The sequence below is a fragment of the Ochotona princeps genome, chromosome X, assembly GCF_030435755.1.
Source record: "Ochotona princeps isolate mOchPri1 chromosome X, mOchPri1.hap1, whole genome shotgun sequence".
Classification (NCBI taxonomy): domain Eukaryota; kingdom Metazoa; phylum Chordata; class Mammalia; order Lagomorpha; family Ochotonidae; genus Ochotona; species Ochotona princeps.
The window spans coordinates 103,594,647-103,615,827 of record NC_080865.1 but is presented as its reverse complement, the minus strand read 5'-3'; the positions used below and the strand labels follow the sequence as shown (position 1 = coordinate 103,615,827).

General features: G+C 54.2%; 3 protein-coding genes across 3 annotated transcripts; 1 reads left to right on the top strand and 2 right to left on the bottom strand.

Annotated features, from left to right (window-relative positions):
* The first annotated feature begins 225 nt into the window (after positions 1–225).
* EOLA2 (endothelium and lymphocyte associated ASCH domain 2) lies at positions 226–2,741 on the top strand. Its single transcript, XM_004599948.2, has 2 exons — positions 226–1,648; positions 2,319–2,741. Exons 1-2 carry the CDS (start codon positions 1,396–1,398, stop codon positions 2,540–2,542), a joined length of 477 nt encoding a protein of 158 aa, XP_004600005.1. The 5' UTR covers positions 226–1,395; the 3' UTR covers positions 2,543–2,741.
* Positions 2,742–5,037: 2,296 nt separating this feature from the next.
* HSFX4 (heat shock transcription factor family, X-linked member 4) lies at positions 5,038–6,253 on the bottom strand. The gene is made up of 2 exons (XM_058659180.1): positions 5,975–6,253; positions 5,038–5,610 (listed from the first exon to the last, which is right to left on the bottom strand). Exons 1-2 carry the CDS (start codon positions 6,251–6,253, stop codon positions 5,038–5,040), a joined length of 852 nt encoding a protein of 283 aa, XP_058515163.1.
* Positions 6,254–19,443: 13,190 nt separating this feature from the next.
* LOC101534356 (melanoma-associated antigen 8-like) lies at positions 19,444–20,920 on the bottom strand. The gene is made up of 2 exons (XM_004599845.3): positions 20,877–20,920; positions 19,444–20,565 (listed from the first exon to the last, which is right to left on the bottom strand). The coding sequence occupies exon 2, from the start codon at positions 20,503–20,505 to the stop codon at positions 19,549–19,551; it is 957 nt and encodes a 318-aa protein (XP_004599902.3). The 5' UTR covers positions 20,506–20,565; positions 20,877–20,920; the 3' UTR covers positions 19,444–19,548.
* Between the last annotated feature and the right edge of the window lie 261 nt (positions 20,921–21,181).

Below are 21,181 nucleotides of genomic sequence, written 5' to 3'. Positions count from 1 at the left end.
TTTGGGCATCCCGGCTGGGCCTGAGGAGCCCGGGGAAGGGGGATGGGGGTCAGCGGGGCCTGCAGGCCTGCCTGCAGGAAAGCGGTGAAGCCCGGGTAGCTTCCCTCCCGACCGCGCCTGGTCTTCTGAGGGCGGGCCCATTTGCTCAAAGCTCCAGGACACGAACACTGGTAAGCTCCTGTCCTCGCTGAGACGACAGGGAGGCTCAAGCCGGAGTGGAGGAAGATGGCTCCCGGGTGGGGTGGAGCGCTGGGGAGGGGGCTGCTGGCCCAGTGAAGAAGATGGTGATGATGAGAGTTGCCACCTTGGGTGAGTGTCTGATCAGAGGCCAGGTCCTGCCTGGGGGCTCTCAGTGCCTGGTCTCCGTCCTCCCAGCCACGTGCAAACCGAGGCTGCCAGCGATCTGGTGCTCGGGCTGAGGTTTGGGCTTCCAGCTCGTGGTTCCCTGTCCCTGAGGACTGCTGCTGCCTTTGCTGCACGGTACTGCCTGCTGCTCAGAGCGAGCTGATGCCGTGCCAAGGGACGCGCGGAAGCAGCAAGGACCAAGGTGTGGCAGTGTGAAAGCAGGGCCCAGGTGGCTGTGCTGTCACTCCTCAGCCCCGAGGGGCCTGGGAGCAGATCCTGCTGTGCAAGGCAAGGGTTGAACTGCAGGATCACAGGCCCGGGGCTGGCTCTAGCAGAGGCACACTCACTGGGGGCCCCTCCTCTCGCTCACTATTCCTTTCTCAGCTGCACCCGTGGGGCAGGTCCTTGAGGGCTGGTGGGATCAGGAGGCCCACCTGGTGGCAGCCATCGGAGATGTGTGCTGAGCTGGGCTCCCAAGGCTTTGTCCTCAGCAGCCCTGGGGGTGGGGGGGAGCCGAGCAGAACCAGGCCGACCTTGTGGTGGGGCAGCGGTGCCTGGGAGCTGAGCGCATTGGCAAGGGTGGGGGGCGGGAAGAGAAGCAGAACCCAGCATGGCGCCTCTGCGGGGAGAGGCGGTGGCTGCAGTGCCTGCCCCCGTTGGCTGTGCAGCCCCAACCCTCACGCAACCAAGGGGGCCTGCCTTCCTCTGCGGTCCCTTGAGCTTGGTGACCCCAGTTGTAGCATTCACCACGCGCCATCATTGCTGGACCTTTCCTGTGCTGCCCTGTTCCCCAAGCTCCCCAGAGGCCCCGTCTGGTGGAGCTGCGTGAGCCCAGGCTCTTGTTCCGTGCCTGCACGATGCGGGCCCTCCGTGAGTAAGTGATGGCCAGTGGAAGGCGGCAAGCCGTGAGGTCAGTGCGGCTTGGTGACCACGTCTCAGGGGAGGCGTGGAGGAACGGTCAGGCTCCCTGGCTGCGAAAATGGAGGGCTGGCATGTGATTCTGTGTTTCCGCAGGCCCCCCACCCCCAGGGCCCTGGGAGCTGGCGAGAGATGAAGTTTGGCTGCCTCTCCTTCCGACAGCCTTATGCGGGCTTTGTGTTAAACGGAGTCAAGACTGTGGAGACGCGGTGGCGTCCTCTGCTTAGCGGCCACCGGAACCGTACCATCGCCGTCCACATCGCCCACCGGGACTGGGAAGACGTGGCCTGGCAGGAACTGCTGGTGGAAAGACTCGGGATGACTCCCGCCCAGATCCAGGCCTTGCTTCAGGAAGGAGAGAGGTTCGGCCGGGGAGTGGTAGCCGGTGAGTGAACAGGTACCTGAGCTTGGCAGTGGCTTTCCTGGGAACCAGTGGGTGTGTTTGTGCGGTGTGCTGAAGCAGCATGCCTTGGGACAGGTAGCCGGGGGCCTCATTTTCCCATCGGAGTCTGACGGGCTGCCTTAGGTTCGTGTCCGCATGTGGCATCTTTGTGTGCGTGTGCACGCAGGTGTGCGTGGGAGCAAGTGCAGTGCAGTCCAGAGCATGTCTGGTGCCCTCCCGGGGCAGGCTTCCTGCCTGGCCTCACGGGCCTGCCCCACCTCCAGGGCCATCAGTGTCCCGGGCGCGTCCCCTCGCCTCTCAGTGCGAGAGGCCTCCTCTCTTGCAACGCCTGTCTCCTATCACCTGCCACCTGCTTGGGCTTCCTGTTGCCTGTTGGCACCCTATCAGCAGTGGCGCTGGGACCCATGCTTCGCTTTTGCAGCCCCAACGAGGGCCGCCTTTTTTTCGGGAGCCTTCTGTCTGCCTCGCCCAGGGCTCCCCGAGCCCTTGTGAGAATGTCATGCGTGCTCAGTGACAAGGAGCCTGCTCACGCATGCCCCTCGCTGACGTCAGCTTGGTCAGCAGCACTGCACAGCTCCCACAGCCCCGTGGTTACACAGTAGGCCCTGTGCAGGGAAGGCAGCGTCAGCGGTGCGTCTCTCTCTCTGCACAGGGCTCGTTGACATTGGGGAGACATGGCAGTGCCCCGAGGACTTGGCTCCTCAGGAGGTTGTGGAACTGGAAAGCCAGGCTCTCCTGACCAACCTCCAGCAGAAGTACCTGACAGCCATCTCCAACCCCAGGTGGCTGCTGCGGCCCGTCCCTTGGCCAGGAGGGAAGGATGTGTTCCAGGTGGACCTCCCGGAGCACCTGATCCCTCCGGGACACAAGGCGTGATGAGCGTGCAGCCCTCAGGGGAGCGTCACTGACGGGGCAGCTCAGCAGCCTGGTACGGGTTCCTAGCAGTAAGATCAAGTCAGAGTTGCCACTGCGGAAGACTGCTACACGAGGTGCAGTTCGTATCCATGGACTGCTTTACTCCCGTGCAGCAGAGGGGCTGGGCTTGTCTGAGCTCACTGGCCTTGTGTCAACGGTAAGGAAAGGCTTCTAGGAAATGTCTTGGCTCGATGCTGATTGCGGTCCTGCTGATGCGCCACTCAAATAAACGCGCTGAAGATGACTGTGCAGTGTTTGCAGCTGCTCCGTGTGTTTCCCCTCTCTTTGTTCAGCACGTGTCTGAACAGCATCCAGGGCATGTTGTCGGGTGTCTGGGAGCGGGCACTGAACGTGTGCCTGAGACTGCCCAGCCATTAGTGATTACGTGTGCGGGGTAAAGCTAAGTCAGACACAGAGCTGCTGTCCCTCTGGGGCGCCCTCGCTCTGCTCGGAACGTGATCTGCAATCGGGAAGCTCGTGTGTCACACGTGTCACATGACCAGCTGCTGGCTGCTCAAGCGAAGGCTCCTAAATACACATGTGCTAGAGGGAGGTTCACGCTCTGTCTTTTGAAAGATTTATTCATTTTTATTGGAAAGGTAGATTTGCAGAGAGGAGGAGAGAGGAGAGACAAGAGATCTGTTCACTGGTTCACGCCCCGAGTGGCTGCAGTGGCCGAGCAGAGCTGAGCCAGTCCGAATCCAGAAGCCAGGAGCCTCCCCTGGGTCTCCCACGCGGGTGCAGGGTCTCAAGGCTTTGGGCCACCCTCAACTGCCTTCCCAGGCCACAAGCAGGGAACTGGATGGGAATTGGAGCAGGCAGGACATGAACTGGCGCCCAAATGGAATTCCGGCACATGCAAGGAGAGGCTTTAGCCACGAGTCTACCACGTTGGGCCGCGAGATTCACTTTCAGAAGTGATGGGGTGGTATTCATTTGATAGCAAGCCTCTCTTTCCCCAGTGTTTCCTTAGCAGTGTTTCTAAGGGGTTGTTCTCTGTGAGAGCTCTGCCCCCTTCCCTGGGCACTGAATGGACTGGCAGACAGTGGGGGCATTCCTCTTTGCAGGGCCCCTGGGTGCTGGATAGCGACGCTCAGAGATCTGAAACTTGCTGGCAACACTGAGGGCCCCGAGCAGAACATCTCGTTGCGAGATCCGTGAATAGTGTCAGCTGATACCCCCGATGCCAGAAGGCAGGCCCTTCTGTCTCCTGACCAACAGCAAGTCCCAGCACACTGGATCTCTTTGGGCTTCTCTCAGCACTTCCTAGCAAGATCACTTGCCAAGTATGTGGAAAGCCTGTTGCTTTAAGAGAGAGAGAGAGAGAGAGAGAGAGAGAGAACAACAGGGACCACAGCACCATGTTAGAATTTTCTGCTTCCTCGGGCCCCTGCCAGTGAGTTGGTATACTCTAGTCCGTGGTTTGCAGTGACTTGACATAAAGGTTCATGTGTTGGAAGTGGGGTTCCCTAGGGTGGCAGTACTAGGCAGTGGTGTCCCTTCTTCTGTCTGCTGGTCCACTCCCCAAATGGCTGTTAACAGCAGGCACATGGCTTTTAATTGATTGGGATGATACCCTGCCGGCTCTAGCTTCAGACCAGAGATGGTCTCACCAAGAAACCATTGAACTTACCAGGACAGTAAGATGCTGGACTTTATGCTTGGTAAATACCTCATGAAAGAATGTCAACTGAATTTGAACTATGGAAATGCAACAAGGTGGAGCAATCCGCCTCGGGGGGAGGGTTTGGGGAGGGGCGGGGGGAATCCCAGTGTGTAAAAAAAAATGTATCACATAATGCAATGTAATTAATTTTAAAAAAAAGGAAATGCAATAAAAACGTATGTTTAAAAAAAAAAAAAACAGGCACACACCAGGCTGAAGCCAGGAGCTTCTTCCAGGTCTCCAACATGGGAGCAGAGGCCTAAGGTGGTAGCCTAACCTGCTGTGCCACAATGCCAGGCCCAATGGTGGAGCTTTCATAGGTGGAACCTAGGAGGAGGTCCTTAGATCCTGGGCATGTGTCTCCCCACGCCCACCTGTCCTCGAAGGGAGCGGTGGAACCCAGTCTCTGGCTTCCTGCTTTGCGGTGTGACCTCATACTCCTGCAGGAGTCCCCACCGTGACAGCACAGCAGCTGCCGTCAGCCCTGCCCCCAGCCCGCCAAGGCCCAGTGGGCAGGGGCCCTCGCTCCTGAGCTTCCAGCCTGCAAAGCTGAGTACACTAAGCCTCTGTATGAAGTCAGCTTGCGGCGGGTATCTCAGTGTAGTAAGGAAAAACGATTCCGTACCGTGTGAGCAGTTAGCAAGAACACGGACCGGGATTCTCATTTATATTGTTTTTTCGAATCTCATGAGTATTTATATTTTATTAGGACTGCAGACAGGTGGTTGTTGGGAAATGATCTCTATTAATCACTCCTAAATTGATCGCCATTAAGCACTGCTGTGCGAGTTCACAGAGGTGGATCGTCCCTGACCCGCTCGCAGATGACACGCCTATCATCAGCGGAAGCCTCCTGCTCTGGGGGCTCATTGGAAGTCATGGTGTTGAGGGCAGCTACGAGGGTGGAGTAACAGGTGTTGTACAACGAAATCATGGAGTCGTAATCGGGATAGGCTGCGGGGCTGCTGGCTGCTTCCCCAGCGCCGTGCGTTGCGGTGGGACTCAGAGGTGTGTGCACGACATTGGAAGCAGTGGCCTCGCCACTAGGGCCACGTGGCTCCTGAGCGGTGTAGATTCTCAGGGGTCGCACTGTGAGATTACTCATGGACCAGATGCCACAGAACATGAGTGAATGGCTGGCACTGGGTCTCTGGACACTGGTCGCTTCCTCCTGGGCCCTCCTTTCCGCTTCTTCGTCCTCTCTGTTGGGGTGCATGTGGGGGGAGCGCCTGGTAGCTAGCTCCTTACTCTTCGCACTTGATCCGCACAAGGCTTGCCGGCTGAAGCGCCGCTGGTCTCCTTTGCTTTGGATATTCATGAGAAGGGCAGGCTTGTCTCTCTGGAAATTCTTATTGCGATATGTCTGAAACAAAATGGAAGATGTTAGTCCTGCTGGGATAAAATTTGTTTCTGGGAAGTGTTGGGATGCCAGGCAGCACCAGCGCACGGAAGACAAACAGTTGCTAGGTTAAGGCGGTGGTGCATCTACTGGACATTTGCTGGCCTCTGGGAGCTTCCCCGCCTGCGGAGCCTCTCCCAGCGGACTGTGAGTTCCCGTCAGAATCGGCCTACTTTCACGTTTAGACTTTGACCTTTCAGTAAATAAGGTCTCGCATCTGAAGAGGCAGTGCTAGGGAATTGAACACATACAGTGTAGCGCTGACCTGGTGCGCTACAAAGATGTCTGAGTGACAGGACGTGGGAAAGAGCAATGCTTTCTACCTTACCAGCATGCCCCTGTTCTCTGGACCATGAGCAGTGTTCCTTGGGCGTATTTTGCTGAAGCCATAGAGGCTCAGCTGACGAATGAAGGCCTTCAGGCTGTCCGTTTCAAAAATCCTGTCTTCCTCTTCCTGAAGAAGGACTTCCCTCTGGAAAAGGTCATCCTCGATGACCACGGCGTCCCCGTCTTTGTTCCAGCACACAGACTCAAATGCTGGATCCTCTACCACAATCCAGAGCTTCCTGGGGAAGGACAGCCCCAAAGGGATCCCGCTGCCTTCCATGCTGATTGCCAGTTGTTCTTGGGAGCCTGAAGCCTGCAGGCTGGGAGCGGGAGCCTGGCTCATGGCCTCCTCGCCAACCTGGACCAGAGGCTACCTTGAATCCGCGCTTGGAACGGGTGAAGAATCAGACAGCACCTCGATAAGTGGCCCTTCGTTGGCAGAGGGTGTCAGGTTGTCCTCAGACTCTTCTAGATTGCCACCCCTAGCCGTGGAGCTAAACCAGCCTTGGGGACATTGTGCACCCAAAGCTGTTGTCACTCCGCTGGCGAGTCGAAAATGGCTTTGGTCTCAAGTGTGCTGCCCGGAATATTCTGTGCACGAGGTTCTAAAGTATGAGTGGTCGGCCAAGCAGCCGCTGAAGCCTCATCTTTGTCTTGTGATGTCACAGGGAGGTGCACAGCCAGCTGCTGAGGGTGGGTGGAGGAAGGGGATAGGAGGACGGCTGCTTGACTTCCCTCTTTTCTCAAAATGTGCAGGCTTACACTTTCAGTTCCCAGAAAAGCCTCCTGTCTACCGACAGGTACATCCTTCTGCCAGTTCTGGCCCTGGACGAGTGCAGAGACTGTGATCCACCCCTGTGGCGCTCGCACTCTTGAAGATGGCGGAGGCTGTCACTGACCTCTCTGATTTGCTCAGCAGCCGGTGCTCAGTTCACTCTCATTTTGGCATCACCAAGACTGAGTCGGGTGACTGTGGCTGCCCACAGTGGTCCCTGCCAGGCGGGTTGGTCGAGACCTTCTTGACACCTCCCCCCACCACGTTCTATTTGGTACTTTCAGGCTACTGATGGATGGATCTGCTCAAGTTGCCAACTCCCTACACCTACCCTGCTTTCTCTTGGGTATCCTCCAACTCACCAGCGTTCTGTTGGTGGCTTGCAAGTACTGATGGATAGACCTGCTCAGACTGGCAAGCTCTCTCGCTCTGCCAATTTCTGCCAGGTAGCCTTTTCCCTCATGCCCCCCACCCACCAGATTTCTGCTTTGCTGTCTTCCAACTACTGATGGGCTAGATCTGCTCAGATTGGGCCTCTGCATGCACCCCCTCCAGCCACGCCCAGCTTTTCTGCGTTGGTATCTTCCAGCTATTGATGGATCTGTTCAAATTACCAACTCCCTACTCCTACCCTGCTTTCTCCTGGGTATCTCTCCCCACCTTTTGGCTGCGCTATCTTCCAGCTGCTGAGGAATGGGTCTGCTCAGAATGCCAAATTGCTGCTCTGCTCCCACATTTCTGCTTTGCTGTCTTCCAACTGCTGATGGCTAGGTCTGCTCAGATGGGCCCGTGTACAGATATGTGTCTTGTTGCCGCTCATGCAAGTTGTCGCAGAGGAAGACTGCGCCCGGCCACATTGGGAACACTCTTGGTGCGCCTCAGAGGTGCTCATGATGTCACTCACAGCTATGTTGTGTGGCTCAGTGACCACATCCTCAGCTGTGCCTGGGCGTGTGACAGTAAGCTCGTCTGGCCCTCAGATGTCTGTTTGCAGATCACAGAAAGATAACCTTTAGTTCCCGTTTCTTCCCCGTGGATGCTATTTTCACTGCCAAGACATGCCCATCTTTGAGGCCTGCTCTGCACAGACACTGTCTGGGGGCAAGTTCCTGCTTGTTTAGGCATGATGATAGTATTCCATGTAGCAAATGTATTTGCGTTTGGAAATCACACTCCGTGTGTGAGGGGAGGTGTGGAAGCAAGTCATTTTCCACCATGGATGATATGATACAACGGGTTTCGGTGGCAGGTAACATTTAGCGATTGTACACAGCTGTGTCCTGGGGCTGGTGCACGCTAATCCTCTGCTGGGGTCCGTGCAGTACGTGTGAATAACATGAAGGTGTGAAGAGAACAGCTCCCCTGCTTGGCAGGGCCGGGGGGAGCTTCCAGCTGTTTGGCAGGGCCTGGCGGATTTCTCTCTGATCAGCTTGACACAGTTTCACCCCCTTTCCCATGGACACTCAATCACCCCACTAAGAATTTTGTAGGGCCCGGCGGTGTGGCCTAGCGGCTAAAGTCCTCGCCTTGAATGCCCCGGGATCCCATATGGGCGCTGGTTCTAATCCCGGCAGCTCCACTTCCCATCCAGCTCCCTGCTTGTGGCCTGGGAAAGCAGTCGAGGACGGCCCAATGCACTGGGACCCTGCACCCGTGTGGGAGACCTGGAAGAGGTTCCTGGTTCCCGGCTTCGGATTGGCTCAGCACCAGCCCATTGCGGCTCACTTGGGGAGTGAAACATCGGATGGAAGATCTTCCCCTCTGTCTCTCCTCCTCTTTGTATATCCGGCTTTCCAATAATAATAAAAATCTTAAAAAAAAAAAAAAGAATTTTGTAATCTATTGAGTCATTGTTTGCCCCTGTGTGATGGCTTTTGCAACCAACGTGAGCTTGAGAGTTAATGTTATTGGTACTGTCTTGGTGAGTGGGCCTTTAACTGCGTGCGCACAGAAGTAGAATTAAACCCGTGCCATTTCTGGACACCTTATTGTGTGCCTACCCATTGCCCTGAAATCTGGCCCAGACATACAACATGCCTTCTGGGAGATGGCTTCATAAGAATTTTACAAAATAATGGAAATGATGAGAGTATGGGCTAAAACTGCTATGACAAAAAAATACAGCTACTGGGACCCTAAAAGCTATCCTGTTACTGGGACCCTAAAGGCTATCCTGTTATTGCTACTGTGACCCTAAAGGCCGTCCTGCTGTGACAAAGAACATAGCTACTATGACCCTAAAGGCTATCCTGCTATGGCAAAAAATATAGTTACTGTGACCTTAAAGGTTAGCCCGTCCTTGCAACTCTTTAAAACATAGAAAATGTAGTTGTTTTAGCTGCTTTCATCATTTTTTTTAACTAGAGGAAATATAGGGCGATTTTACTAACATCATAAAAATATACTTTTGATTGTTGTTTGATCGTTTATAAGATTATAGAGCCTGCAGTTGTAGAGGGATTTAATGTTTGAAACTTTCTGTCTTAGATATTTATGTTTTTTCTCTTTTGATGTATTTCTCCCATTAAGTGATGGATAAGTTGTAGAATAAGAATTGCAGTAGGAGTGTATTACTGAATAAGATGTGTTGTCTACTGAAAAATTCTTGGCTGCAACGTCAGAATGGATAATGCCCTGTCTTAAGGTGAAACAATTTGTAGAATTATCTTTGGAAACATTCACTTGTCCATTGTAGAGTTGAAACTTAAATGGAGTAAACATGGCTCATTGCTAATTGCAATTCTTTCCTCCCGTATAACTCTTGCTTTACTTGTTTAGTTAACAAACTGTGAGCTTGCAGGCCTAATGGCCTTTAGTGCCAATGGCCCCTAATCCCCATAAACCAAGACCCCAGACTTACTGACCCATACATAATTCAAGGTAAGGGTCTGGTTGTCACAGGTGTGCCAAGGATAGAACCCAGACTTGAGGAGAGCAGGTGGGGGCTGGCAAGCCGAGATAAGCAAGGAATGTGGAATCCTGCCTCACTCACCTCTCCAGCTGTTGTAAATTGTGCCCCCGTTGAAGCTGTGTCAAACTGTCCCTAAAGAAAACTCTGTAATTGTACTGCTTGGGGCCGCACTCTGCGGTCGAGTGGATGCAACACCATGACGTCAAAAGTCTGTGCCAGAGCTTGTGACTTCTTCTGTATAAATAAAGCGGATAGCTTTCTCGCGTTGTCCACAATGATCTTGGAATTGTAGTGGTCCGTTTCTCTTCTTTCTACGCCTATTTCACACACCCTTCTCGAGCTCCGAACTCAGCTGGCGCTGGACTCCAGCAATCCTCCACCTGTGATGCTGACATCTCACATGGGCACTGGTTCTACTTCTGGCTGATCCACTTCCGATCCAGCTCCCTGCCGATGGCCTGGGAAAGCAGCAGAAGGTGGCTCAAGGCCTTGGCACCTGCACCCCCGTGGAGATCTGGAAGAAGCTCCTAGCTGCCAGCTTAGGACCAGCCCAGCTCTGGCCATGGCGGCCATTTGGGGAGTGAACCAACAGCTGGTGTATCTCTCGGTTACTCACTCACTCGCTCGCTCTCAGCAATTCAAGTAAAATAAATACATCATTTAAAACAAAAGACAAAGAAAAAGATAACTATGTGCCCAGCTCGGTAGTCAAGTGGCTAAAGCGCTTGCTCTCAGCCTTTCATTCAGTCCCTCAGATGCCTACAGCTCTCAGGGCTGGGCCAGACCAAAGCTAGAAAGTGGGGCGCTCAACTGAAGTCTCCTCCACATGTGACAGGGACCCAAGCACTTGAAGCATGACGTGCTGCCTGCCAGGGAACACGTGACCTGCATCCTCTTGGGATGCCCAAAGTATGGTTCACTCTGGTTTCCAGGGGAACCACAAGTGCCCTTGGGGGACGTGCATCCTGTGAGTGCCCTGGCATCACACTCCTGCCTCTGGAAACCCTGGAAGGTTTTCAGGTCAGCTGTCACTGGCCAGAGTTATGTGCTGTCTGGAATCATGCCCCTGCCCAAGTCGGAAGACATTCACACCTCACCTCGGCACACTAGCCTAGTGGCTAAAGTCCTAACCTTACATACATCCAGAACCCATATGGGTGCCAGTTCGTGTCCCGCCCATTTCACTTCCCATCCAGCTCCCTGCTTGTGGCCTGGGAAAGCAGTCAAGGACAGCCCAAAGCCTTGGGACCCTGTACCCACGTAGCAGACCCGGAAGAAGCTCCTGGCTCCTGGCTTCGTATTGGCTCAGCTCCGGCTGTTGCAGCCACGTGGGGAGTGAACCAGCGGGCAGAACATCTTTCTCTCTGTCTATCTGCCTTGCCAGTAAAAGTGAATAAACCTTAAAAGGAGAAGGAAGTCACTTGGTTTTCTATGATAGACATTAATGCTTAGCGAGGTTTGTGGTAATGACTGGAGTCGAGGGCCCATGATAACAGACCCGGGCTGCAGCTTAGCCAGGTCCTGCGGGCATCATTTTGCTGTACAGACTCCTTGACCAAATGAGCTGCACCCTCAGAAGCACATTTGCACAGCAGGCTCATTCCTGGCCTTAGGCGAATCTGCCATCAGTTGGGCCTTGGCCTGTGTCTGAGGACATGTGTTTGAGAATAGATGCCAGCATTCTTAGAGCTGACAAGGGTGATGTATTACGGCTCAAGTGTGTTTTCTTTAATTCATTTATTTTTTTAAATGATCTTACTTAGTTGTTTAGAGTACAAAGGGTCAAGGGCCACAGGAAAGTGGGTAATACCATTGTTTCCACACTAATATCATTGTTTTCCCTGTATCTGGGGCCAGGGGAGAAACAAAGGGAAAAGCCCCACCCAGCCTCCCACCCATCCCAGGTCCCCAATGGGGCACGCTCCGAGGGTCCTACTCAAGCAGTTTGGATAGTTCAACAGGTCTGAATTGCTGCCAATCTCGCCGTTCCAATCGTGATGAAACCTATTCAGAATCCACTGGCTGACATAGTCTGTATTATGTCTCAAGTGTTGTACAAACAATACCCGATGCTGGCTTTCCTCCTGGGAGTCTGGATTTTGGGTCCCTGCCATGCAGAGCTGCCTACATGACCCGCCACTAGTGACAGTCCTGGGCCCCTCCATGCCTGGCAGTTGTCCAGACGTTGTGGGGGAATTGGGCGTATGCTGTGTGCTCCTCCTGGACGTGTGTCTCGTTTCCCCGGCCTTCCCCCCATGCGTCTCTCCCCTTGGCTGAGGGCACACAGTGTCCTGCTGCTGCAGTGAGCCCACCATGAGTGTGGCTGCGTGCACTGTGAGCCCGGTGAGTTCTCCTGGGAACTAGCAGCAGTGATTCAGTGGTTTGCAGGTCTCTTACTCCGTCTTGGTGAGGCTGACACACCCGTCCAGGCCATCTGTCTTCCACTGCACGTTGTTGCATGTCAGGATGCTGCTGAGACGGATCCCGATGGGTGAGCTCTCACGAGAGCTTCCTGAGTCCTGGAGACTGCTCTGGGGCAGCCACCTCAACCCTCACCTCTTCCCTTTGAGACGGGTCATGCTAGCCCCCTCCCTGGCCATTTTCTGAAGGAGTCTGAGCTGTCTCTTCAGCTCTTCTCTAAACCTCTCACTGTCCTCACATGCACAGTTTGTTTTTCTCACAAAAGCAAACGGTGGAGGCCTGGGGAAGGAAACTCAAGGTTGGAGTAAGATGAGCACGGGGGTGCCCTTGCTGCAGCCTTGTGCCCTCCCCTGTCTTCCTGCTGTCTGAGACGACCAAGTTGAAAGTAACACGTGAGGTGTGGGCAGAAAGTTCTGTGATGAAGAGCCAAGAGATAGGAGGGGGTACAGGCTGCAGGCTACAGGGGGTGGGGAAAGAAACTTTTTATCCTGGCTGTGCCTCCAGGCCGGCTCCAGTCCTTACTCTAACCCGTGCTTGTAGCAGCGGCCACAGCTACACGGGCATCTCAAATCCCCAGGGAGGGGAATTTACTCTCTGACAAGAACGCTGGTCCAAAAAGCGCCAGGGCACTGGCAGGGGGGCGTGCAAAGAGAGCACCTGTCTGTGCAGGTCACGGCCAGGGGCCCACGCAAACAGGAAGACTTCTTTGTACGACTGTAGAACACTTGCTGCCATGCCGTTAGCACGGCCCCTGCGAAGCAGCCTGGGGGTGCGCCGGGAAGGACTGTGCGTCTCAGACCTGGCGGAAGAAGTCTACGGAAACGCAGGACAGCAGGGGAGAGCAAGCAGAGGGACATCTCAGCTCTGACACCTGTAGCTCCTGCGAAGAGTAATCACCGCCTGACTCCCGGGCAGGTAAAAAGAAAATCCCATATTAAAGGCCTGTACTCCTCAAGTCCAGTCTCAATATACAATCTCTGGCTGGTAAGTACAATACGATACGTACCTACAATAGAATGGTGTTCAGCCTCAAAAGGGAAGGAAATTGTGACACAGGCTGCAACAGTTACCAGTGATTAGAACATTTTGCTGGTATAATCAATCAACCACAAACGGACTGCACAATTCCTCTTAAAAAAATGAAATGCTTGGGTTGACAAATGCACAGATAGAAAATCGAGTGATAGCACTAGTTACCTGGGCATTGGGGGGAGAGAGAAGGGCAGGTTACTGTTGGATTTAGTGGAGGTTTTTAATATTGTTTCCTATGATACAGTGTTCAGGCATAAGGGTTCATCTCTCCCTCTTCCCTTCCTCTCTCCCCATCTCTCCCTCACAGCATTCGTCCTTGTGTTTCCACGGCAATATAGTCCCTCAGCACACGAGCTTCACTTTCTGATATTTGCGTGTCATGAAAATGGTAAGCATAGGAGAAAGTAGAAAATCTGCTATTGTAACATAAAGGCGTATCTGTAAGTTTCATTGAGAGTCCTACTTTTATTCATGAGTGGAGAATGCACACCATCTGGCACCTTCCTTCCCTAATCTCCCTTGTACCGTCCTTTGTGGACCTGCCGTGTTGTGTGAGAGAGAACATCAGTGCCTAGTGAAGTAAGCCAGTCCCAGAGCAACCTAGTGTCTTGGTTTTGGCAGAGGGAAAGAGCTCCTGATATGAATGGTGGTTATAATTGCATACAAGTGTGAACGTCCTTAATACCACGAAGCTGTACTCTTCCGCTCTCCCAAAACCAAAGCATGCAGAAGATGGAATATTCCAGAAGCAAGGGGCAGTTAGAAAAGTTCTAACTGTGGAGTTTGGCGTTGTGTCACAGTGTATTATGCCCACGATTGTGATGCTGACATCCCATTGTGGGAGTGCCTGGCTCAAGTCCCAGCTGTTCTGCTTCTACTGTAGCTCCTGCTGAAGTGCCTGGGGGAAAGGAGCCAAAGATGGCCCAAGGATTTGGACCCCTGCCACCCACAGGAGAGACCAGGATGCAGTTCTCAGCTCCAGACGTCAGCCTCAAATGCTGCATGTATTTGGGAAGTGAGCCAGAGGATGGAAGACTTGTCTGTGTGTGGCTCTCCCACATACGCGCGCAGACACGCCACTCTTTCTCATACTTATTCATGTGAAAGGAGTGACAGACAGGGAGGCATCTTCCATCCTGTTTTGCTCCCCAAATTATCACACCGGCGTGGTCTGGGTCAGGCAGAACCCAGAACCCAGGAACTCCATCCTAGTCTCCCACACGGGTGCTAGGGTCCCTGGTGCTCGGGCCATTTTCTGTTGCCTTTCCAGGCACAGTAGCAGGGACCTGGAGGGAAGTCAAGTAGCCATGATTAGAATGCTGACACTCCAATATGGAATGCTGGCTTCACAAGCAGCAGATTAACCTGCAGCACAGCACTATCCCCCCATACACACACACACACACACACACACACTGCAGCACAGCACTATCCCCCAATACACACACACACACACACACACTGATGCAGCACAGCACTATCCCCCCAATACACACACACACACACACACTGATGCAGCACAGCACTATCCCCCCAACACACACACACACACACACACACACACACTGCAGCACAGCACTATCCCCCAATACACACACACACACACACACACTGCAGCACAGCACTATCCCCCAACACACACACACACACACACTGCAGCACAGCACTATCCCCCAATACACACACACACACACACTGCAGCACAGCACTATCCCCCAATACACACACTGCAGCACAGCACTATCCCCCAATACACACACACACACACACACACACACTGCAGCACAGCACTATCCCCCAATACACACACTGCAGCACAGCACTATCCCCCAATACACACACACACACACACACACACTGCAGCACAGCACTATCCCCCAACACACACACACACACACACTGCAGCACAGCACTATCCCACCATCACACACACACTGCAGCACAGCACAGCACTATCCCACCAACACACACACACTGCAGCACAGCACTATCCCCCAATACACACACACACACACACACTGCAGCACAGCACTATCCCCCCAATACACACACACACACACACACACACACACTGCAGCACAGCACTATCCCCCAACACACACACACACACACACACACTGCAGCACAGCACTATCCCCCAATACACACACACACACACACACACACACACACACTGCAGCACAGCACTATCCCCCAACACACACACACACACACTGCAGCACAGCACTATCCCCCCAACACACACACACACACACACACACACACACACACACTGATGCAGCACAGCACTATCCCACCAACACACCCCCAGCAGCACAGCACTACCCCCCAACACACACACTGCAGCACACACACTGCAGCACAGCACTATCCCCCAATACACACACACACACACACACACTGCAGCACAACACTATCCCCCAATACACACACACACACACTGCAGCACAGCACTATCCCCCAATACACACACACACACACACACACACACACACACTGCAGCACAGCACTATCCCCCAACACACACACACACACACACACAGTGCAGCACAGCATTGTCCCCCAACACACACACTTTTCCTTTTTTGTCTCATTTTCATGTCTGGAGAGACCAGGCAGCTCGAGGTTTTGGGGAGTTGAATATTCTACTTCTGTCAGATGAATCAGTGTCTGCCGCACACCGAGCAGGGATCCCACGCGGTCATGTTCGCAGGCAGTGTCCTTGACTTCCCAGCTGGCTGGGACAGAAGTGGATGAGGCCTGGTAGGCAGATGCGAGGGCAGGGCTCCTTCCTGGGTATTGGTGCATGTGCCATATCCGCAAGAGGGCCATATCCGCAAGCCCCACATCTGAAGCCCTTCTGTAGCTTTACACGCGCTCTCCTACAGCCCAGTGTCCTGCTGGGCCCTGGCCTGTGCTGCAGAGGAAAAGATGAGCAGACCGCGCTGGGAGAGGCTGAGAGCGCTGCGTCCAGAATGAGTCTCTCCATGGCTTCCCCACAGTTCTCAGCCGCGCAACCTGAGGCAGTCAGTAACTGGTTGAGAGCTGCCCCCTCTCAGGCGCCTGAGGGCCACAGCTCAGGTCAGCATGGGGACAAGGCTTTGGAACCAGAGGCGGTTTGGTTTAAATTCCACTCCTGCGGCTTTAAGGACATTCCTGCACTTCACTTCCCTGCACCTCAGTTTCTTCATCTGCATATCAGGCATAAAATGACACAAGTGCAGAGCTTTGGGGTGACCTGAGACCAGCTGTCAACTGCACGTAAGATGTGTGACCTGAATCTGCACGTGTGTAGTGTCGTGACACACGTTTGCACTGATGGTTGCAGGATTTCTTCCCCGACAACCGGATCTCGTGGAAGGTTCCGCTCAGATCGAAAGACTGTGCCAACCTGGTGGAACGGGTTCACACTGCACTGCCAACCATGCAGCACAGAGTGGGAGAGGGAGGTGCATGGGATCAGAATAACAAAGGAGAGAGACACAGAAGTGGGCAGGCAGAGGGAAGCCTCCTCTGACTTGACAGGAGGACCAAGCCTACAAGCCCTGCACCAGCTTTTATTACACCACGTAGGGCGTCAAGGTACAGAAACTGATGGGGCACGAACATTAATGGCCATGCCCTTTTTGCACGTAAACCAGCTAATACTCCATCAGAAAGCAACAGTGTGAGCCCAGGAGCAGTACGATTGTCTCCAGGATTTCTCTGCAGCATCCAGCTCTGTGCCGTTCCCAATGCTAGCTCTGTGAGACTTGTACACGTGCCAAGGCTGTGGGTAACCTCAACATTGTGAGGAGTGTCTCCTATCAGAAGAAGCAGTCATGAACTGCTGTTCCCCTGAATCTCTAACCTGATGTACGCCTGGTCTGCCTGGGCACCTGTGTCAGTGCCGTCACTCACACCAAAAGCAAGTACTTTTCTGTCATTCTGAGGTAGTGCAAGTGGGGTTCAAGACTTTCTCCTCGAATTGGAGCTGCAAGAAACGGTTTTTCATGTCGGGGTGTGTCCCAGTGACCAAGCCCCAATGATGGCCGCCTCCACCATCATCATGACTGGGATGAGGGTCTGACCCTGAAAATGACCTCTGACCACTGGGTAGGTATTCACTAATCAGAAGCTCATGTAAATGCCACTGTGAAAATTGTCGTTCCTCATCATCTATAACTACCCTCACTACTATCCTCAGAGCCACTTGATTCTGGACACAGCACGCACACCTTCTCGTTGGCAAAGCTAAAGGACGTCGGCAACTCCCAGGGAAGCACGACCAGGTGTCTGAGATGGTAGTTCACGCTGAGCTCTGGCCGTGTTAGGGTGAGGCTCTCAGAAAGGACAGAGTGTGAGCCTTGGGAGATGAGGGACTTGTGCTGGCAGCAGGGCTGCTCTGCTCTGCTCTGCGTCACAAGGAAGACATGCGACCCTGCAGCCTCCACAGGGGCCAGGCAGCAGAGCAGGACTCGGCAGCAGGCCAGGTTCCAGGGTTGGATGGAGGCATTTGGAGACATAATGGAACGGGCTCTGCACTACTGCAAGGTGCTGCAGTCCAACAGAACTAGCACTCAGCCAACCTCCGAAGTGCATTTCACTCTCACAGTCACCTTCTAGTGGCCACTTGAGTGTGCTGCCCCGTCGCCCAACCTCAGGATGCTGTTTCCTTTCTTCATCAGAGACACGCTGGGCCATGCTGACAGTAGACATGGAAAGTCAGAGTCGGCCATGGCCTGAGGGTGAAGAGGGTGAAGCCCAGATAATTCAAGAACCAGGGCTCCTCTCAGCTCGCTCACACCCCAGCCAGGAGTCCTGAGCTGTTCCCAGGCCCTGCGTGGTGGGTCACATCTGTTCTGGGTAGTCAGTCGCTCCAAGGAGGGTTACCCTGTGCCTAAAGCACCAGTCACAGTGCCTGGGGAGTACCGGCACACTTGCATGACAGGCAGGTGGCTGTTACTGTGTTATCCTGGAGCCCCAGGCCTGGCCCCTCTGAGCTGCTGCTGTTGCTCTCCTGTTCTCCAGGAGATAGCAGAGAACACTCTGCCAAGTGTGCATGGAAAGCTCAGCCAAACAAAGACTCCTCATGACTTACACCAGGTACAGATTCCCCTAGAGGACACCCTGCAGTTTCCGCACGCGGAGGAGCATGGTGGGACTAAAGCAGCGAGATGTGGAGGCCAGGACCAGCTCCGTCCCACCCTCCCAACTGCTCCTCCACCAACATCACTATTTCATGGGATGATCAGCACAATGTGGTTCTGGCTAACATTGGCCAATGATCCCGAAGATGAGCTACCCACCATGTCTTTCTAATAGTTAGCACCTGCCTTTGCAGCCTGGCACAGTAGCACTGCCACTGTCCTCTGACCTCACTCTCCGGGAGATCCTCCCCTCTCTCTCAGGAGTGCCCTGCACCTGAGGGCCTTTGGTCATCTGATTCTGGCTCTGTGTTCCACTGCACTGGGACAAGCGTCCAAGACACATTCTGCAAGACGCATGCTGCAGGTGGATGTTCCTCTGCCGTAGCCAACACGCAGAAACACCTGCACAGACAAGTATTCGACTCACAGCTTTTCTCAAGCCAAACCCACACTGCCTGAGGCTCTGACCTCCTGCCCCCACCCAGCTGCACCGTGGCGAGCTCCCGCAGAAGGGGTGCGGAGGCACAGACCCCACAAAGGGTCCACTCCGCGTCCTCATGCTCCCCTGGTGGCCCACCTGCTCGGCCTCCCTTCCCTGGCTCTGTGGGTCTCCCAACAACTCAGCGTCTTCCTCCTACCATGGCTGGCGCTGGACTCTACCCTTGTCTGGGAGGGTGTGTGTGGCTGTCCCACAACTCCACTCCCGGTACAAGGCCTTCTGCAGAGCACTTGTCCGATGCGTGTCTCAACTTCAGAACGTTTTCAATACGCATCTCTAGCCTACTTTATTTGTTTAGATTTCATCAGTTGTCTAAGATAACACTTTCTAATTCTGGAGGCAGAAGAAAGAGGATAAGGGAAATCAGCAGCCAACCTCTTTTTCATCTATTTTATTAGCTGCATCGCTGCTAACTTTCTTTGCCTTTTCCCAAGAAAGAGCTCTTGCACTGCTGTCATTTGCTCCTCCGACTTCAACATAAGATACACTCCCCAGTTTGTGGCTAACGTGACAAAACTCTTCCCACTGAAAGTGCATAGCAGCAATAGATGTGTGACAACTGGGACTTCCCCAACCCCCAAGATGTGATGAACATATTTACAAGCTGATCGTCAGGAGCCATGTTTTTAAAACTACAAAGATCCTCTTGTTGTACATCAATGAAACAAAACAAGACCACACAAACGCTACAGTGCATGCCCTCAACCCACCCTGGCCTTGTCGCACTCTGACCGCTGACCAGAGTCCTTAAGGAAGAATGGAACCGGATTTCCAAAGGGTGGGAAAAGTGGCTGGCAGTGAGCCTGGCTCAGGCTGCATCTCCTAGTCGGGCCCTCTGGTTCTCCTCTCTCAAAGCCTCTAGATACAGAGATGCATAGGATTCGGGCTCCACAGAATAATACGTGGCCAGGTACTGCAGGACTCTCATCTTGGTGGTTTCAGCATGGGTCCTGGGACCCCACAGGAACTCATAGCGAGCAGGATCACTGCAGGGCACCTGTCGGTACTCAATGTACCTTTCCCGCACCCACTCTTCAGTGAGGAGCCGCCGGGGCTCCCCGTAGATGTAGTGCTCCCTACCATCATATACTTCTAACGCACTCAGTGCTTCCCACAGCTCCTCCTCAGAGACACGGTTGCCGTTCGAGAAGATCAGGCCCAGGACCATGATCAGGAAGCTAGTCTTGGGCATGCTCCTGTCATGATCCTGCATCCCATTGTAGGTGAGGCCCAGGGCGGTTTCGAGCACATAGCAGTGACGAATGGGGTCGACTTGCTTTACATGTATGCCCAGGGCCACCTGGATGCACTCAGACACCTTCCTGAACATGAAAGGGAAGTACGCTTCGTACTGTTGGGTCACATGAGACAGCATCTCTGCCTTGGTGATCGGCTCCTTCAACCGATATTTCAGGAGGAGGAGCTGCAGCAACTCAGCCATCTTTATATCTAGTGCGTTCTCATGCTGGGCCCTAAGGTCTGCTGCATCCTGGCAGGCCTCTGCACCACCCCGGGATTCACGCCTTGCAGTGGCGGCACTGCCAGTGCCAGAGGAGGTGCTTGGATGGCTCTGAGCACGAATCGGGGGCCCAGCAGCAGACACTTCCCTTTGGGTAGGCAAGGCCAGGGTAGAGGAGGCGGCGGCAGTGGACTCGGGTTCCTGAGACACAGGAAGCCTCACCCACGCCCTGCCAGGCACCCCTCCTGGAGCCTGCAGTTCTCCCTCCATCCTGCAGAGCCGACTCTTCTGACGGTGAGGCATCATGGCTATCTTGGGGACAGCTGGCAGACAGGTGAGTGACAGCTGGGCGATGCGACCACCAGCCTGGGGAAGAGAGGGAGGGTGTGAGTGGCTCAGCTGGATACCACAGCCTCCCTCGATGGGAGAGATGAAGGCCCGCTTGCACGCCTTCTCTTTGGGTGGCGGGCAAGTGAGCACCACACGGGGCTGCTGTGCTGCTGCTGGGACTGTGCCCTGAGGACAGGAAGGAGGAAGGGAGCCGCTTGGCTTCCCACGGGAGCAGCCATGCACACAGTGGAGGCCAACTTTCCCCTTACTGACGGCCGGCGGGGAGGGGTGCGATTGCATGCTGTGGGGTCACCTGTGTTCCGTGTCCGCTTTCAAGGGACGCTCACCTTGACTCCTGGCACTGCCTGGCCCTCTTTCTTCTCCGTGACCCGAAGACGTCACCAGGAGTGCGAGCTCCTGCAAAAGAAATTGTGGGACATTCAAGCTACACAGACTGCAAGCAGCCGCATTGGAAGCCCGGGTCTGACCAGAGGATGGGCCAGACACTGCGAAGTCCCCACTGTGCTGGGGTGGACCCATGCGTCCCCTCTCTGCTCGGGCAGGATCCTCACTCCCGATGTGGTCTGGACTCCACCCCCTCTGCTGGCTTGAGGCAATGCGTCTCCTCTTCCAGAGGACACAAAAGGCCCTG